Source organism: Zychaea mexicana (genome assembly GCF_025766255.1).
Source record: "Zychaea mexicana strain RSA 1403 chromosome Unknown BDB00scaffold_4, whole genome shotgun sequence".
NCBI lineage: Eukaryota > Fungi > Mucoromycota > Mucoromycetes > Mucorales > Lichtheimiaceae > Zychaea > Zychaea mexicana.
Genome location: NW_026516667.1, coordinates 239,458 through 259,170, shown reverse-complemented (window position 1 = coordinate 259,170; position 19,713 = coordinate 239,458). Strand labels below are relative to the sequence as shown.

At 42.6% G+C, this 19,713-nt stretch overlaps 7 protein-coding genes across 7 annotated transcripts; 4 read left to right on the top strand and 3 right to left on the bottom strand.

Annotated features, from left to right (window-relative positions):
- Window positions 1–1,347: 1,347 nt before the first annotated feature.
- Window positions 1,348–2,386, bottom strand: BDB00DRAFT_798742 (ClpP/crotonase-like domain-containing protein). The gene has a single exon (XM_053121639.1). It carries the CDS (start codon window positions 2,223–2,225, stop codon window positions 1,410–1,412), a length of 816 nt encoding a protein of 271 aa, XP_052984885.1. The 5' UTR covers window positions 2,226–2,386; the 3' UTR covers window positions 1,348–1,409.
- A 3,663-nt stretch (window positions 2,387–6,049) lies between these two features.
- BDB00DRAFT_393100 (uncharacterized protein) lies at window positions 6,050–8,096 on the top strand. The gene is made up of 4 exons (XM_053117215.1): window positions 6,050–6,128; window positions 6,220–7,696; window positions 7,765–7,949; window positions 8,024–8,096. The coding sequence occupies exons 1-4, from the start codon at window positions 6,105–6,107 to the stop codon at window positions 8,036–8,038; spliced, it is 1,701 nt and encodes a 566-aa protein (XP_052984884.1). The 5' UTR covers window positions 6,050–6,104; the 3' UTR covers window positions 8,039–8,096.
- Window positions 8,097–8,327: 231 nt separating this feature from the next.
- Window positions 8,328–8,781, bottom strand: BDB00DRAFT_739750 (ribosomal L29e protein family-domain-containing protein; the record flags this gene model as incomplete). The annotated part of the gene is made up of 3 exons (XM_053118438.1): window positions 8,328–8,405; window positions 8,527–8,591; window positions 8,745–8,781. Coding segments are annotated over 3 exons (180 nt in total), but the record flags the coding sequence as incomplete, so codon positions are not given.
- A 4,113-nt stretch (window positions 8,782–12,894) lies between these two features.
- On the top strand, window positions 12,895–13,086 carry BDB00DRAFT_731104 (uncharacterized protein; the record flags this gene model as incomplete). The annotated part of the gene is made up of 1 exon (XM_053118314.1): window positions 12,895–13,086. A coding segment is annotated over one exon (192 nt), but the record flags the coding sequence as incomplete, so codon positions are not given.
- A 478-nt stretch (window positions 13,087–13,564) lies between these two features.
- On the bottom strand, window positions 13,565–14,772 carry BDB00DRAFT_798680 (uncharacterized protein). The gene has a single exon (XM_053121638.1). It carries the CDS (start codon window positions 14,488–14,490, stop codon window positions 13,819–13,821), a length of 672 nt encoding a protein of 223 aa, XP_052984881.1. The 5' UTR covers window positions 14,491–14,772; the 3' UTR covers window positions 13,565–13,818.
- Window positions 14,738–16,595, top strand: BDB00DRAFT_392906 (WD40-repeat-containing domain protein). Its single transcript, XM_053117214.1, has 4 exons — window positions 14,738–14,893; window positions 14,988–15,161; window positions 15,236–15,724; window positions 15,815–16,595. The coding sequence occupies exons 2-4, from the start codon at window positions 15,078–15,080 to the stop codon at window positions 16,331–16,333; spliced, it is 1,092 nt and encodes a 363-aa protein (XP_052984880.1). The 5' UTR covers window positions 14,738–14,893; window positions 14,988–15,077; the 3' UTR covers window positions 16,334–16,595.
- Window positions 16,596–18,397: 1,802 nt separating this feature from the next.
- Window positions 18,398–19,509, top strand: BDB00DRAFT_798674 (uncharacterized protein). The gene is made up of 3 exons (XM_053121637.1): window positions 18,398–18,708; window positions 18,865–19,047; window positions 19,161–19,509. The coding sequence occupies exons 1-3, from the start codon at window positions 18,516–18,518 to the stop codon at window positions 19,442–19,444; spliced, it is 660 nt and encodes a 219-aa protein (XP_052984879.1). The 5' UTR covers window positions 18,398–18,515; the 3' UTR covers window positions 19,445–19,509.
- The last annotated feature ends 204 nt before the right edge of the window (window positions 19,510–19,713 follow it).

Sequence of the window (19,713 nt, the reverse complement as noted above, 5' to 3'; positions counted from 1 at the left end):
CTTTTCTGTCTCCATAAACAACGAGTACATACTTGCGCGTGTTTCTACTCGGTCGCCTTGTCGCTGTTTTGGTTTTTGCTTTCGGTTGTTGTTGCTGCGCTCTATATATAATTTTTATTCATTTAATTGCACTTATAATGTCAAAGTTCCGCAGAGTCAAAAGTCAATGCTTACGTTCGGTTCGGGTATGAGTAGTAGGCATAGTTGTTTCTATGCCAGGCGCTAGGTTCTCTTCGTTTGATGGAGTAGTAGGAGCAGCATTCGGGGAATCGCCATGCACAGATGTGGAGATCCGATTCAATATGCTTGAAAACATTTTTTTTTCTATGAACACACGAAAAAATCAAATCGGGGCTATAAGTTTGATTGGTGTTACAGCGCCGCAGCTTCGTTTGTTTTATTAGCGCAGCACTTTGAAGGATTTGCTATCTTATATCTAGAGATAACCTGGATGGAATATCATCCTTGAAAGGAACCGTTTTAAGTAGTAACTGTGACCCATAATATTTTGGCCATTTGACAGTTGGCTTGGACCGCCGTTCGCAGAACATGTACATACAGCTTACTGTATTTGCCGCCACATATGCGTTATAAAAAGCTCAGTTTATAGTAATTTGAAAAGAAGGATTGGCTTTTGCTGATATGAATGTACATAATAGACATTAGTAGAGTCCTAAAAAGTACGTTGACAGATCTTTCCATCAGTAAGGTATATTTTCGTGGTCTAAATACCGAATAGCATCCGTCACTGTTTAAATGCGCAGACTGAGTATGACGACATGTTGATCTACAAACATACCATAAGTAAAGTACATGTACTTGTATGACCAACAAAATGCATGTGTTTCGTCAATTAGTTTAGGGGCTAAAGGTGCGATCCTTTACAGGGTAAAGCTCCCGTTCTATTAACCTGTGCCTTCTTGTTCATCGGCAAATCAAAAAATTCCATTTAATATGGTTTGCATTCACCGATGTCACGGCTTTTAATCAAACGCATTATTTTCTCCTAAGCAACCTTTCCTTCGGATCTGCCGTCGTCATAGATAACAAGAATACTGTTTTATCCAGTCAGCCATTCCCATACTTTGATCTTATTTGCACAGTGAACAGATGTGTGCTATGTGGTGCGAAGATTGAAATTTGAAGCCGTCATTTAAGCGTATTTATGCGTTCTATCAACCTACTGCTAAGACATTAAGAAGTTACTTACCTGGTAAAGATTATCCTGGACAGATTTAGCTCGCCTGGCTTTGTATATGATAGAAATAACAAAGTTCTCTTTAGCCACTGTCGTTTCCTACTTTTTTAATGATACTCATCAAGCACTCAGATCAATAAAGTTGGCATGAAAAGTCCAAAGTCGCTCTTCTTGAAAAAGACAGCATTTGTTTTATTGCTATAAAAATTATTTACAATTTTGCCTTGTCCTTCAAAAACTGATTCCAGTCTGGCTTTTGCTTGCTGAGGAAAGACATGATGCCATATGCTGCTTCATCTGATTGCATCATTTTCACATAGGCATCTTCGACACCTTTTTGGACACGAGCATGCTGATCCTTGTCACCGCCGCTTCCTACCATATCAATCAGCTTCTTGATATCCGCCATTGCATCTGGTGCGGAATCGACCAACATTTCAATATACGATTTGACCTTGGCATCGAGTTCGTCCTGCGATGAAACGGTGGCCGTCAAGAATGAACCAGCACCTTCAGATGCAGGCACCCGACGGCCCGTCAACATGTATTCGCGCGTCTTGTGCTTACCCAGCTCGGGCACTATAAATTGAGATATGATGGCCGGGATAATGCCTCGCTTGACTTCTGTAAGGGCGAAATAGGCATTGTCGACAGCCACACGGATATCTGCTGTAAAAATGAGACCGACGCCACCGCCGAGTGCCGGACCATTGATACGGGCAATCACTGGTTTGGGGAATGTGTTGAGCAGGTCATAGACTTGACGGCCCTTGAAGAATCCACCCTTGACTTGCTCCGGATCGACGCTCCCGCGGTTGGCAGACAAGTCCATGCCAGTGCAAAAGAATTTGCCCGAGCCCGTTAGAACAAGCACGCGCACGTCAGGATCGACAGCAAGCTTGGGTAAGGCATCCAAAAGAATTGTGTTCATGCCTGCTGTCAAGGCATTTCCCTTGCGAGGTCTGTTAAGCGTTACTGTTGCGACGTGGTTGGCGACGGATATAAGTACTTCTGGTTCGCTGGACATGTTTGATGATTTAAAGAAAAATAAGGGGTATCTTAAGTTTTTCTTAAGAAAAAAAGAGAGGAAGTAACAGAAAATGAAAAGGGAGAAGTGGGGCAGGAAGTTACAGTGGCTGAAAAGGGAAAGTGAAGCAAAGGAATAGTTACCGAGTCGTGCGAATCAGCATATGTAATAATGCAAACTTTTTTGGGGTGCCGTGGGGCTTGCCCCGCTTATGAACAAACCTCATATCAACCAGGATCATGTGATTAAATTTTGCTTACATACTGTGTGATTCCCTTCTTTAGCTGCTCTAACCCACATGGCACTAAATTAAAGCCTTCCACACCATTTTTATATCCTTTGTTGCTGTGGGGAAAGAGTCATTAATGTACAAAAGACCCCAGTGAATGTGTCGCTTGCCTCTTTCGAACGTATTCAAGCTTATACATTATTATGATAGCATAATTGCTTGTAAGGTGGATGGCATTTGCTTCCATTGAATATAGAGTGAAAATTTCTCAAGAACACAATTTTATAATATGAGTGGCCTAAAGTATGATACACCTGTTTAATGCGCAGTTGTGAAGTAGAAGGGAGAAGAGATGTTGCTGCAGTGGATGGCAATATGGGTTTTTCCTCAATGGCACCACCCTCTGCTGGAACAACGACATTTCCCTGATCATTGTCAGTGACTGAAAAAGAAGCTTTGATAAATATAACAAGTGGCAAAATATGAGAACTGTGTTGCACCAATTGCTGTACCTTTTGCCAGTAAAATCTTTGCTGGATTGAATCTATCAGACATGGATATAGGGAGAAGACCTACGATTTCTTGGACCGATGATGGTCCAGGATTGGGATGCCTTTGACTTAAGATTAGTCTCGACAGTCCGGCTGAGAAGTATGAACTAAAATTCGTTCTAGAAGTTTAGGATAAAGGAGTGCATTAAAGATCGTTACATTATCGGCCAACGGGCTTGCAGCACGGTCTTCCTCGGTCACAGGAAAAGAGACTTAGGAGTATTTGCTTCATGCTGTTGCGCAAAAGAAGCACTCCAAAGGAGACAAGGTAATAATCATAGCTACTTTTATTAAAGTGTCGATGATACATAAAGAGAGCCATCTTTCCTGCTTTTTTTTTCTTATAACGTATTGTACACGACAATGATGTTTCACACCTTCTCTTCTCGAAAATACTGTTTCTCACCCTTATCCTCTTATTCAGACCCTGATTCTTAATTTCATCCACAGGTACAGCAACTACCATTTCGGTAGTGTAAACTTCGGTTATTGTTGCGCCCGATTACCTACGTGTGTATGCTCTTGTAGCTGCAGTGGGGATATTTGATGTTGATATTGAACCTGCATCGGTTCTGGTGGTGGCCCGTCGTATCACTCGTTACTAAAGTAGTGACGGTGGTCCTAGTATGATAACAGTACCTGTCACGGTTGGTGTGCTTGTTTGCTCATCCACAGTCATTGTAGCGCCGTGATACTTTCTCACTCAATAATGGTTTATACTGAACGAGATTCCAAGAGTGGAAAACTGCCTTGATAATTAACACAGACCGTAAAGTTTGGAAAGTTGAAGCCAACATCAAACTAGTTAGAGCATCACTATTGAGTTCAGATGTAGCATCATTTCCTATATACGTGGTTGAAGCTGCCTTCTGGATCGACGAAATTAGAGTGGAATATGGTTCGACAGCTGTGGAATTCTTCACTTTGGTGGCATGTAGTGAAAATCCTATATGAGTACAAAATCAACCCTCCATTCACTTAGTTAAAATTTACCCTTACATTAAGCGCAGCCGTCCATCTGTCATCATCGAAGGTTGCGTTGTCGGTCCGCTCCTAAGGACTATGCGAAGTTTCAAAAATATCTCACCAGGATACGATAGCAAATCATCCGTCCACGAGGAGATCCTGCTGTCGAACTATCGGAAGGAATACAAGTATTGAAAGTGCAAACGTGATAGTCCAGATGCTCTGTTTTACCGACAATATCAGCATTATGTATTATTTGCATCCATGCACATGTTGGAGCTCAGTATAGCCACCTTGTTAGAAATCCACCAGATCCATGTTTCATGAATGATTTCGCAGTTCTCAATCGTTATAATTAGGTATACGTCAATGTAAGAGCTATACAATCATATATTGCCATCAACAGCCATGCCATGACCGGTTCCACTTGATAACATACACAGATTTGGTCTGCTACCAGGCCATAGCTGTATACATTCGTTTGCTATGAATTTATTGGACACACATCAATGCCCGTGACTTTATCATAATTTCCCATTGTTGAAGTCTCTAACGGCGACCTGACAGCCAAAGAACCACTGAATTGTTGATCTTGAGCATAGGGTATATTTATGATTTCTTGGAGATGTGTAAACTGTATGACTATATATGTAATGTTATAAAATCCCATCGTTTGTTTTTTTTCATTAGAAAGAGTAGTAAGTATTAAATAAGACTTGGTATTGAAATACATAACATTAGCATCTACTTTATGTATCATCGGAGAGGCACCTCAACTTATCTTAGCTTAAGGGACATGAACCAATCCTGTCATATCACTTTTCTAACTGAGCTGTTGTTGGTGTTCCCTGTTGCTGAGCGCAGCATGTCGTCTTTGTTGCTCCAAGATCGCAAAAAAATTATAATTTCAACGAAACTCAATTGGAAAAGAAGTAAATAACCAGGAAAGAACGCGGTTGAAGATGCCTTGAACCTTTTAAACAAGTTTACAGGATATTGTGGCTGTTCCAGTACTGTATTAACGGGGAATGTTTGTAAAATGCTGATCCACACTGCCCTAATATTTTCTCAATACACCACTCAGATGCTTTATACGCGATATTTGAATTTATAGTGGACGGCTAAGCGTATTTATAGTACTCGTATTGTATACCGTGTACTACTAGCTTCTTTTTCGTTGTACTGACCCTTGGCATGCACATGTCCAGAAACAAAGTTCAAAGAAAAAGTTCAAGGTTAGAATCGATCTTTGGTTAACCACATTGTCCAGCCCGACTTTCACAAAGTTCTATAACAATAATGGTACCGTTGTATGTGCACTGGTGGTAGCCCGTGTAACTTTACTCTCTATGTATACAGACCAGTAAGGAAAGATTATGCTGGACTATTTGTGGAAGCAACCCAGACCTTTGGTCCGCAACTATTAGCAACGACAACAGCGACAGGGTCCGACACAGAAAAAGGTAAGCCCGCTTTGACCATCGGTGGGTAAATCCCAAATTGAATGAAAGCCGATCAAAAGCAAAACCAATAAAGTGAGTATACAGTGGTATAGCTCAGCTATTACGATAATAATAGCACTTGATCCAATGTATATCGTCATGGAGACACAAGAATAATCAGAGCTTAACGGGGAACCCTAATAAAAAACAATTGCCTCTCTCGACATATACTTTTAGTGTTCTCGTGCTCTTTTCGAGTTGAAGGATATTACACAAGGCCTCACTGTGGTGTCCGATTGCCGTATTTTGAAAACCAGACCGTGCTTTCTAAGATGTCCAGACACCGACGCAACCCTTTGTAGCAAGCTCAGTGGACCACATCAAGCCCAGCAGCCTTTTCTTTTACCTTTTTCTTTTTTTATTATTTCATATCCTTATGATCCCCTCAGCTCGACCTAGATCTGAAGTACTCAATCGCGGAAATCATGCTACTACAGATCGTATGTACTGTTATACCATCTCTTTCTCTCTCTCTTTTTCTTTACCCTTGGGGGGTTGCTAAGAGAGATCCCTTCTTTATATTCTTTTTTATGCTAACCAAAGCATAACTGATGTCGTCTTTAATGTTTCAGCTGATAAAGGAAATGGTTGGAGAGAAGATTTACAGCACTATGAACGAAACCTCGAAGAAATGACCTCTGTGAATTTGGATCAGGTAAACTTCTCTTAACTGATTCTTATCTCCATGGTGAAAAACAATAAAAAAACTAATCTATGGCTTATTCTTTTTCGCTCTGTCCGAGTAGAATTTCAAAGAAGAATTGCAACACGTAGATCAGTGGTTTCGATTTCTTTCTGAAACAGAGCGTACAGCAACTATCTATACACTCTTACAGCACTCGTCACAAGTGCAATTACGATTTTTCATAAGCATATTGCAGCAGCTGATGAAACGTGATCCGCTCTACTCATATCTGACGCCTGCCAATCCTGAACAAGGTTCGTCTTGTAAGGGAATTAATCGTATCTCCCTCTCTCTCTCTCTCTATCTCTACTGTATATGGTTTACATCTTTAATGTGTCAAAAAAACTTAGATATGCAGTCGCAACTGGCGGGCGCAGTTGCCAAAATGGAACTAGAGGCAAACCAACGTCTACGAGCCGCAGCGACGATCCGTCGACCACCTAGCGCCGGAAATGACAGGCGTAACCTTGACAACCGACATTCGTTTGCATTGGGCGATACAGAAGACTATAGCCGCTTGTTTGGGTCCATGGGAAGCAACAGCAGCTCAATGTTGAACCTTAACGGTGGTGGTGGTGGGGCTGGTACAGCCACTAGCGCTGCTGGCGTTAGCACCAGTAATAGCAGCATGATGGACGACTTTGGGCGGGCCCCGATCCCTCGCGCACCAACGACCCGTAGCAGCCTCTTTGCTAACCGGAGCCGGCCCCGATCGGTGATTGAAGGCGACTCCTCGCTCTTATTCCCGCATGCGACAAATATTGGTGGTTCCAGCAACAGCAACTGGTTACAACCGCCACGTTCTTCACTGAGTGGAGGAGGAAGCAGAAGTGGTAGTAGACTTAGTATGGCCGCTGAGCGGCCGAAATCTGCTGACGTATCCATGTGGGCCTTACCATCATTCGATCATGAAGAAAACAGAAAACAACGCGCTGCTGCTGCCGCTGCTGCAGCAGCAGCTGTTGGTGCTACCACCAATAGCTGGGGCGTGCCATCCACTGTTCAATTTGCAGATTTATCTCCGAGAGATGATTGGACTACCACTCACCGTCGCGCAGGTCGCAGTAATAATAACAACAATAATATACCTGGCACTGTTCCCGAAACAGACGAACGAACTTCGAGTTCGGCTGCTGTGGATTCGGCCAACTTGGTTTTGTCCGGTTTCAATGACTCACATTCCCCTGTGCCCTCTGTATCTGCGTCTGCTCCATTCAACACCCGTCGATCCACGCACCACAACCATCATCACCATTTGGCTCCGCCCGGTATGGAAAAGCATTATGGCCAATTTTTGAACCCTGCCGATGCAACAACAACAGCTTTTGGTGGTGGCATCGACGATCATGATTACCTAAGTGATCATAGTGAAGCCTCTAACGTCTCGGCAGATCGTGGTGGCTATAATAAGCGTCGTGGTACTGGTCTAGGGAAGTCTCCCGCACCTTCGTCGTCGGGAAGTAGAACGCCCAAAGATGGCAGCAGCTACAACAGCAACAAAAAGGCATCCGAAACGGTGAATTTGGAGTTATTGGAAGGTAAAACTTTTACAGCTTAGTGTGTGTTGGGAAGATTGAAGCTAAGACATGGCGGGATCAAATTGTAGACGTGCCTGCGTTCTTCAGAAGTCTTAGGTTACATAAGTATAATGCGATCTTCGAACCAATGAAGTGGCAAGATATCGTCAAGTTGTCCGATGAGGATCTGCAGGCCAAGGGAGTTGCCGCACTAGGCGCGAGACGCAAAATGCTTAAAGTTTTTGAGAACATCAGAGCGCATTGCGATGCGAATGTAAGTTTCTCCTTTCTTCTTGTGGATAAAGGGTCTCTTATTTTTATGCTAAACCATCAATGTTTGTTATCTAGAATATCAAGTACTGATCGACTTTGTCGACATATAACAACACTACCACTTTATATAATTTTTTGATTTGAATAATCCACACAACACACAGCACTTCCTCTCACACTTCTGTTCTCTTGATTAATCCTTTTTTCAAACACGCATTCCTCGTCCCTTCCCCACAGATTTAATCCAAATTTCATAAGCGCAAGCTCGCTTATTAAATAGTATATAATTTTTTCCAACTCTTTTTGGTTTCGTTTAGCCCAACAACGCTAAAGTATTCGTCATTTTATTTGGGGGAAAACAAAATTAGGCCTTGCCAGCCTTAGCAGCCTTAGCGACCAAAGCCTTCTGGGTTCCCTTCTTGGCGAAACGCTGGTTGCGCAAGAACTTGGCATCAACCTAAATTATATACAACAGCTATTAATTTTCCCAAATTCTAGACATGACATCGTTTGCATTTATATATATAGATATATATGTGTGTGTGTGTGTGTAATTTGAAGGGAAATTGTATACATACACCCTTGAGCGAGGGGTAACGGTGCTGCTTGGGCTTCTTAATACCGTTGCGGTGGGCCTTGCTGTCTATTTAGTAGCGCCATTACAATAAAATGCGTACATTAGTAAATCGTTAAACACTCTCTCTCGTCGTTTTCCGTCTTTGCTTCTCTTTTTCTTCGTTGGACAGGGAACAAAGAAAACAATAGAAGTAGAGTGGCAATTGAATGCCTTGCTTACTTTGGTTGTGGTTGGTGTGGTTCTTGGACTTGGCCATTTCGGTTTCCTATTTTATTATAACGATACATTTAATCCATCCATTCCATCCATCCATCCATCCATCTATCCATTCGTCGAATTTTTTTGTTATAGCGTTCCGTATCCGTGTCGGTATTACGTATCTTATTTTATCTCTTCTCCCTATACATACCTTTCAGACACACGAGAAAAAAGGAGGTTCAATAGTGTCGATGACCCGACCGGTGTATAGACCCCGGATCCGCATATCAAGCTATGCCTGACTGAGTGTAAAAATTCACTTGATTACAGTTGCCATGGCAACACAGCGTTTTCATGGTTACCATAAAATCCTTTATCTCCAGGTTAAAAGGTCTTTAAGCTCACCCTTATTATGTATATTTGCTCCCTTTAGTACCGTTCTTGTTATCTAAAGATGATTGAATTAATAAATGAAAGATGGGGAGTGTCGGCTTCCTTGACCGTTCTTTCAACTATTACACAAGTAGGTCAAATTTGGTAAAAAGGATGGACTTTGCGATGCGTCATCCGCCAACTTGCCATTGAATAATATATATCACACATACCATCGGCCGCTCTTCCGAGAGAAACATGTGGTATGTTCTTTTACGTGAGATTCTTCCTGTTTGCCCATACAATCGCGCTCTTCCGGAAAAACTCTTGGCTACTATATTGCTGTTTAGTACATTTTTTTTGATATGTTGAAAGATCCAGGGTTCGTGTCTCCCACCATGTTAATACAAAGTATGCCTTAATAAGATCATAGAGCGGTGGCATAGTATACATATTATACTCTCGAAAATTGAACTGTAAGAACTACTTGCATGGTTTCACTATAGTTGGACGCTTCTTTTTGATCCACAACAGACAGGTACAGCAAAAGGGGTAAAACGATCATCTTGATACTATTCGTTATCTATGTACAAAAACTTCAACATATCACGTATCTTTAGAAAAAGTCGGCACGTATTATGTGCTTCTACTTAAACACTAAAAGAAATACGTATGCATGCAACAAAATGTATGAGATAATTACGGTGCCATCCCTCAGAGGATAGGAAGAAAATCAGCGTGTTACAGAATATACTTAAAGTATATCAAACAAAAGATTGCACGGACGTAACATAGAGAGACTCAAAGGTTTCCCGACTTACAAGTGTGTATACGCAACCAGGGACTACGTATATGGTAATGGGTTGACGTGTGCATGGTTCAAGCGGTCCATGTGACCCCACCACTTTTGCTATGCTGTACTTAGTGATGTTGTGTACATTCCTTATCATCATTACGATCGGCGACCTTCCCGCGCCACTTTTCTTTTTTTAGTTGCATAACAGCTGTTTGCTTATCGCTTGGATCAAGCTAACCAATGGACATGCTCGATACTGCTTGAAGATCTAGGGTCTTAGGTTAGGAAAAGCCCCAAGAAGATATCATCAGTGTATGCACGCACACCTTATCCACTCTGATTTTTTCATTCCGAGCATAATCATCACCGTTCTTCTCGTGGACTGGTTTGATAGGTCCACTTGTTTTAAGAGCTTCCTTTTGACCCTGTGAAATAAACATTCAAGGAGACTAGCTTGCATATACATAATACAGAAGCGGGCTTGTGTTGCTCCAAAAATAGACCTTTTTTCGTTTTCATTTACATACGACAACGAATAGTAAAGCTGTGACAATTCTAAATTCCGGACCTATCAAAAGTATAAACAAATTCTTAAGCCCGGACTCAACGATTGCCGTGATTTGATCGCAAAAACCAATCTTTACACAAAACCTACTCTCATTGACCCGCCCTAATGGGGAGCTAGAGTAAGCGAAAGAGAAAGAAGTTTTCTTATTGATGGGATTTCATTCTGCCAATCGGGAATGCAATCTTCCTAACCCGAACCAATCATTCCGACTTGTGGGTCAATGTCGTTACGACTTTTGTTAGCGAAATAGACATTATCACGATAAACATGTTCGGTAAAGAGCGAATACATGCGGGTTGTCTAAATAAAGTGAACTCAGGGGAAAGAAGAGAAAGAGAGGGGGACATAACAAACAAGTCTTCCCTCTGTCACACGCTCATAGATCTATGGCTTGGCAACTTGGCATATACTAATTGCGCGGCTTTGCGGTTGCAGCAGGGCAAGGGGTCTGATCTAAATTGCACTCTCTATTGCAAAGCACCCTTGCTTACTAATCTAGAGCAGCGAGAGAGAGAGAGAGACATAGATAGAGTAGACATTGTCTTTCCTTGAACAAAGATACGAAACGGGTTTGTTTGTTGTAGTGGACGGATACTTCTTGCACCCCGAAAGTAAGAAATACTCCAGTAGAAAGAGCGCCACCACGCTAGTAAAACAGCGATAATGGTATTTGAAAAAAGAAAAATCTGTACGTATGCGCCACGAAAGGAGGAAAGCGAACACGTCGGTAAGCCCAAAATGGAATATCGAACAGAAACCATCCAAATATGGACACTGCTGCGGAAGTGAGCGTTTAAACGAGTACTGCCCTTCCAAGTGAGAGTTGGGGGGTGCAAGCAATTGGTTACTAAGGGAAAGTGGTTGCCATGGTAACGCCATGTTGACGAGTCAATAAAGTATGGGGGAAGGGAAAAGTCAACCGAAGATGGGACGCACACGCCATTTTCGAGCGAAAACGGTGGTGACTCATTTTTCCAAAGAGTAACACAACAAGCTTTTTTGGGGGGGAGCAAGCTACCGCAGCAGCCCTCTTGCTCCACTTCCATTCGCCCTGATAAAAAGGCTGATTATAAATACAAGCACATTTTTTTTTCTTTCCTTTTCTTCCTTCCTACACTTTTCTGGTTTTACCCCAGTTACTGTTCTTGTTTTTTGTTATCGACAGAAAGAAGCAGCTCGTTTTCTTTCAACACAAAACAGCAACCAAAAAAAAAAGAACCAACATATACCAACCTCTTTTCCTTATATCCATCATCATTTCTTCTTTTTCTACTATTAACACTACCCAAAACCACTGTTCTATGCCTTCTTCTCCCTCTTTGACTATTCAAGATCTCAACCGATTACTTTTCGAAATGGAACCCACTTCTGCTATCGAATACACTGATAATAACAGTGGTGAGTTGACTAATCCAACTGGAGAAGCACAATCAGAATTTGTGATGGCATGTCAACTGATTGTAACAACGCACCGTGCTGCTGAAGCCGCTGCATTGTCTCTTGGCGGATCTTCTAGTGCTCACCACCAGCCCCAAAAGACCCCAGAGCCAAACTCGCTTTTGGCCTCTATCATTGGCGACCTAGTGCCCGCCGCTGAAGCTGTGCTCGGCGACCAACAGATCAGCTACAACTTTAACAACAATGCCACCCGATACATGGATACAACGCCGTACATGGACACGCCTTATCTGGATCCCACTACTCCCTACATGGACCATCATCATACGATCGGTACACCCTACACTCCATTCACACCGACGGTGACTCCCAGCATGAATGGCACACCTCACTTTTCGCCCTTCTTGGACGGCAAAGACATTTCCATGGCTAGCTATCTTGTTGAGAACACCAACAATTACAATGTCGGCTCTTCATCCAGCGAGCCATTGGCTGCCTTCAACGGCGACCCTGCTTTGCTCTTACTGGATAAGGGCAAATCGACCGATGCCAACGTATCGATGACCGCGGCGGCCGCTGCTGCTATGACGACGACGACGACGCATGCCAACAGTGCACCACTCACATGGCACGACGAACCTGCTGCCGAGTCTTCGGACATGCTCTTCCCTCCTCTCCCTGGCGACAACAGCCAACCCACATCGTCCGACAACATGGATTTAGATTTCGCTGGCGACGCCCAATGCGATGGTTTCATGAACGAATTGCTCGGCTTTGACTTTTCTGGATCGGTCACGACGTCCTCGACCAACAACAACGCTGAACAGTCTGGATCCACTGCATCTAACGACAGCGACAACAAAAGCAACGCCAACAACGGCTCTTCTTCGGATGATAAGGCCAACACCACCAATGTTGACATCAACAACACTGTGGGTGAGACCGCCAATCATGCTGAATCGAACAACACTATGAACAAAAACAAGAAGCGCAAGCGCAACGCAGCAACTGGTGATGAAAACGCAACTAACAAACGTCGTGCCAAGACGGCCAGCACAGAAAAGAAGTTCCAGTGTGATGTCTGCAAGCTCATGTTTAGCCGTCGATACAATCTCGGCACGCATATCAAGACTCACAACAAGCAGCGCGAAAAGGAATACATGTGCTCGATATGCCTCAAGGGATTCGATCGCAAGCACGACCGGGACCGCCACGTTTCCACTGTCCATCATGGTGAACGCTCTTATGCATGCGAGCGATGCCCTGCGTCGTTCAGCCGCAAGGACGCCTTGTCAAGACACCTCGACCATAAGCACGGCGTCGTGTGACCTTGATGGGCGGCGCACGCTTCATTGCCCTCTTATACTTTGTGATTTACTTTGCCCACCTCTCTTCTTTCTATACTTCTTTTTTCCATCCCATCAATGGAAGCCAAGGAGCGAAAACAACCAACTGGCTGCCGGCTTGATAACCCCGAAACCAAACGAACCAACCCCGTAAAAGAGAAAACAAAAATACCATACAACTACCCCTTCCCCCTCTGTCTCTCTTCCCTTTATAATCGATCTTTTTCTTTTTTGTATTGGCACGAGAGGGAAAAACTGTGTAGTGGGTGGGTATAACTTTCTCAATACCACCACTCTTAGTTTTTTTTCTTGTTCTTTTTCCCTTTTTTTTATTTACACCCTCTCCCGGTTTCCCCGTCCCAAGTTCTCATGAACTGAAAAAAAGACGAAACAAAAAAAAAGTGGAAAAACTCGAAAAAAAACCCTAAAAAATCAAGCAACAACTTTTGATTTTAACACCAACTTTTCTATGACTCTTCACTATAATTTATGTTCCTTATATGCCCTTCGTTTAATAATAAAATTTTGTAAATTTGCTGATGATGATGCAACAAAAACTATAACAAAGATGTGTGTGTGTGTGCCTGATGTGATAATGTGTGTCGATATCTCTATCTATTGTTCTTCCTTTTCAGCTCCAGGACGATATAAATGGTTACTGTTATTATTATTATTATTATTATTGTTATCGCCATTTTCTTTGTTGCAACGACATTGTTGTTGCAGTATTACTACTTGAGGTTCCCAGTAAGGTGATTCTCCGTACGACGACATGGCTGTAGAAGTGAGTACAAAAGGTTGAGGCATAGACAGAAAAGGATGCGTTGCTGTTATTGCTGCTGTTCCTGGGTGATATTGATGGAAAAATGCCGCGGCTGCCGCCACTCCTGAAGCTGCAGCAAGTGGAGGAGATGAATACATGGATTGTTGTGGTGGTGGTGGAACAGGCATATTCATCATCGGTGGAGGCACAAGTGATGGTGGTGGTGGCGGTGGGCCAGGTGGTAGAAGATGATGTGGTAGAGGTGGCAGAAACTGCTGTGGCGGCGGTGGGACTCGCCATGGAAAATGATGAGATCGGTTGTGGTTGTGGTTGTTATTGTTATTACGTTTCTTTCCTATGGATGAGAGTGACCCAAAGAGCCAACATGAACTCTTGTGCTGCTGTTGTTGTTGGACCACCGTATCTTTGAAAGGATCAAACTGCTGCTGCAACAATAACGACGACGGTGGCGGTGGTAGCACAGGTGTTGGATGCTCGAATAGAGTGCTGCTGGTATCACTCATGCTGAACAACGGTGCATATACCAATTATTGAGAGACGTGAGAAAGAAAGAAAGAAGAGGGAGAAGCGATAGAGAGCGGGGAGTGATGCAAAGAGGCGTATTAATAGAGAAAGGTTGGGGACTAGGTTTCTTCTGCTCAGGATGGTCATCTGTTTGAAACAAACAAAAGGGCACCAGTGAGTGCGCGCGTGAGCAGTAAGTGTGTGTATGAGCGACACCGGAGGAGTTGCATTGTGTTGTGTGGACAGGAAGAGCGAGCGAGAGAGGCTTAGCGGGGTTAGGCAACCTTTTTTGAATTTCACCCTTTGCTTTAAAAAAAAAAACCTTGAGACTTGATCAGTCAGTATTCTGGAATAGATCAATTATGCATGTCATTACCGGTGACGAGGCGGGTTTAGTTAAATGTGAGCTCCAAACAAACTTGCAATCTCACCTAATTCCAAAAAACATGCGACTCACCTTTTTTTTTCTTACAAAGCCGTCGTTTTACCTCCCAAGGTTAACGAGCCACTCCCACTTCGTCGTGCAAAGAAAGCCAAAAATGATCAAGACGACGACGAGAACGAAAAAAAGAAAAACGAACCCCAGATGACAGTAAAGAAGTTCAGCACCATTGACAAGAGTGAAGGTGTACAGAAACTCTGCTGGGGTGTACTCGACGGCAAGCGCTATGTAAGTTCAAGTGCCTTTATCTTTTTTTGGGTGGGCCACTTGACGCTAAATGCATCTTTATCATACAAATATAGATTGTTGCAGCTCGCAAGAGTGGCAAAGTACAATACTTGGACGTCGAAACAGGCGATGTCGAACGCGAATACCGTGACGAACATGTCAACAAAGAAAGCGTATTTGTTGGATTACATGCGGACGAAAAGCACTTGATGACATGCACCTCGTCAGGTCATGTCTCGTACACATTGCTTTCATCTTACGAAAAAACCAATACCATCAACACCACGACCTGTATATCCTCGAACTTGGGCGCAGATCTTTGCATCATGCGCGTCCATCCTACGAAAACCCACCTGTTTGCCGTGGGAGGCAAGGAAAACGATCTCAAAGTCTATGACGCCAACTTACTCAAAGAAGAAGACGGTGAAAAGAAGGGATTGGTGTTCCAGGCTAAAAACGTCAAGAATGATTTCTTGGATCTGCGCGTCAAGGTGTGGATACATGACTTACAGTTTTTGAACGAAGAAGGTACTCGTATTGTCACAGCAACACACTATCATCAGGTAAAGCCTCCATACATCACTGAAACGAATAGGGCAATTTGTTTTTCATGCTGAACCTTAGAATGACTAACAAACTATCCCTTTCATTAGATCCGTGTATACGATACGAGAAAACAGCGCCGGCCTATTTCCGATTGGGAGATTGGCAAAACCCCATTATTGACGCTGCACATTGGAAGCGATCTTGACCATGTCATTTACACAGATACCATGAGCAATGTGGCCACAGTCGATTTGCGGAAAGGTACTGTGGGAGCACACTACAAGGGATTCACTGGCGCTGTTTCCGATCTGCTTGTTGTCCCGCAGCCATCACTACTAGCAGCAGTAGAAGAAGATAGCAAGAACAAGGACAAGAAGCAACAAAAACCCGTGCTGGCGAGTGTATCCCTGGATCGGTTCTTGCGCGTGCATGAAATGTCCACTCAATTCCGTCGTGTCGACCATAAGGTGTACTTGAAACAACGAATGACATGCATCCTTGTGGATGAAACGTTTGAATTCCCCAAGGAGGAGGATGAAGAACAGGAGGAACAGGAAGAAGACGACATGTGGGAGGCTATGGACACAGTGGCAGACGTCGACAAGCCAAAACGGAAACGAGCTTAAATCCCCATATTGTTTTGTTTTCCATCCACATCATTTTAACCATCATCATTTGAAAGTCTCTCGGCAATAAGTCCTCGCCTCTCCCATACTAGTAGAATCTCTCATATAACAACATACACCTAAATCTCGCTCTCATTTGCTCAATCTTTTAATGTACAATCTTGCATCCATCTCACATTATCCTCGTTAAAATAATTTTACAGTAGAATTTATATATAAAAAGTTACTTTTTTTATTCATATAATACATCTAATGTCTCGAGAACATGCAAAACACATAATATATACATCGTGCACAAAGACTTTATGCAGAACCTATCTGTCATGATTGCTGCATGTTTGCAGGAAATGCAAGCTAATTATGTATGTACGCTTTGATCAACAAAAAAATCGAATGATGTCTAAAATTGAAAATATCACTTGGTTGACAGTTGCTAATACTGATGAGTCATGATGGCTAAACTTGTAGACTATGTACCACATTGACTCTGCTTTGTAGCATGTATCATTGGTCATGTATGTATCTGCAAAGTAGCCAGGGATAGTCTTCTTATGCATGTATACACCACCTGACGTGATTCATTCCCGTGGCTAATATATTTAATGTACACAACTATGGCCCTCTGTCTTCTCCCGTCCACCATACATGGCATTGCAGCCGACGCATAAAAAAGCATATCTCTCATATTGAGACTAGTACGTACTCATAGTAACTACTGTCAATACTTACTAGTATGTAGGTTTCTTATCCAATCTACATAACATTTTTAGTTCAAGCATTTTAATTCGTTCCTTTTCATCTGCAATGCAATGCTCTCGAATATTCATCTATCATGCGTCATTTCTCTGCTGTGGTACTACTGCCACTGCTGCCGCTTCCTCATACTCTTCTATTTCGTCAAGCGAATTGCCGTCCTCGTCCTCTTCCCAACCTCGGCGTTTCTCGTATTACCATAATAATGATGTTTTCTCCCTTGTATTAGATGGATCGCGTCTTGGGGCAGACGTTTAGAGTGTTCCCCTTATAGGGCACAACTTTTTACAATTGGTCTTCCTTTATGAACTTGTAATACTGTATAATAGCTGTTTTTCCCTCTTTAGGTCTCTACATACAATTGTGTTGCTATATCCAGCTCCTACAAACCATAATGCTTTGTCGGTGCATGCTTTTGAAAGAAGGGGCAGATATGGCGAAGATCGATGCAATGTCATCGCTGAGTTAGAGCTGCTTCTAGTCACGTGACGCATACAGAGTAACAATGGATCAAAACTCTATTGTAATTGTATATAGCTCAAGACACCTGACACTGTCTTTGACACTGACAGATACCCATTGTTTTTTATATATAAGAGGGCACCGACGACCATCAGACAGTACGCAAAAAAAATTCTCAATTTTTTCATATCTACTAGTCTTTAAATCAAACTACTTTACTACGATGTACCACCCCTGCTACTGCTACAAGGGACCATACAACAACAAACAACCAACAGAAAAACCTAAGCAAGAAAATAGAATAGCTTCGACTGGTCAAAATGATAGGCCGCGATTGGTGCATACACAGCAACAATGTACGCACACATACTATTTCAATTTTTAGTACCCAAAACAAGTTGCTAATACTCGTATACTATACCCCAACATTCTCATTTTTAACGCTCTCTTGGCTGAAATCAACTGCAAGTGATCATACATGGAACGACGAGGCTCCAGTACCAAACTCCTTATCTTCAACCAATCGTTTTTATGGCGCAGCAACAAGAACGATAGTAGTCCATGCAGACTCTCGCCAAGAACTCTTCTTTATCTATCTGTACATATAAATACAAGTCTGACAAAGAATCTAGCTACCGTCTTGATTTTGTCATGTTTAAAAATTTAAGTGAAGAATGGTCGTACAGCATTATTGTCACGTTCGGCATAAACCTATCATAGCGGACTATTGAGTTGATGGGGTGATACCATAATAGAAAAACCGATGTGCGAAGACCCAAAAAAATAGACTAGTACTTTACACAAGAAATCGTAATAAGCTCATTTAACAAGGGTTTCGTCATTGAATTCCGAAAAATAGCATGACACCCACGAATTTTTCACAGTTTTGGATTTTCAGCTCGTTTTTTCCGTTCATATCCACGACGACGACATTTAGTTGCAATATATATATATATATACATTCACCATGCAAAACAAATCGAAAGCACGACTGACTGAAGAACAACATAACGAACTCGAACATCTTGCTTTTGTCACTGGTGTCAAGGGTGCTGCTATCGGTATTGGTATTGGTGCCGTCGCTACCCTTATGACGTTTCGTAGATCAACACACTTTCGAGGGTTGAGCACGCCTGCGAAAGCAATTCTACCCGGGTCGGGTAAGATAACCCACATAAGAGCTGCACTATGCTATACAAGCTTGACAGTTAATGCATTATATGCACTACATATCCCAAAAAAAAGACACTAATTTTAGCGTGTATCTAATACAACTACTTCTCTTTCTCTCACGCACGACATATATGTACAATAAGCCGGATTTGCTGGATACTTGTTTGGAGCCGATCGAGCAGCTACACGATACGCCAACAAGAAATTGGGTTATGTGGACGACGATATCATTCGAGACCTTCAATCCGATGCCAACATATCAGAACCAGGTGACACAAAACAACGGGTTGCTCATTTCGTCAATAAGAATCGATGGAAGATTATCGGTAAGCCGAACAGCGTCAGTGTTATTGACAGTAGAAAGAAGATGGGGAGTGGGGGGCTACCCACCGAGTAGCAACAATAACAAACCGTTCTTGTTATATTTTACTATTTATAGGTGGTTCATGGGCATTCTCTATGGTCGGCGCTTTGGGATTCACATTCTCAAATCGATACTTAACAACACAGCAAAAGCTCGTGCAAGCGCGTATGTATGCGCAAGCAGCAACCATTGCCGTCTTGTTGGCATCTGCTGCGGTATCAATATATACGGGTGAAGAGGACAAGAATAGAAAGGTGGATGAGCCTGATGAAGAACTACGTGCTGTTCTGAATCTGCCTCATCAACAGAGTAAAGCTGTTCGTATGCCACAGCCCGCTTCGCCTAATGAAGGCGCTTAATCAAAACTGTAGAGTTTACCCTACAAATGATAATAAAACATAATTTTTCTTTTACTTCACTGTCACTACTACTATACATCCTCTTCGCTCTTCAATAACATCATCTTTTGGTGTCCCTTTCCACATTTTGACACCATGGTTTTACGTGAAAAGTGTAACGTGAGACAAGAAACGCGACCAGCTCCAATCTGCACATCCCGCCAATTTCTCCGCGCATTCGGTTTTTTACCCCATATATATTAGATCTCACGTCTCGATACCTGGCAAGA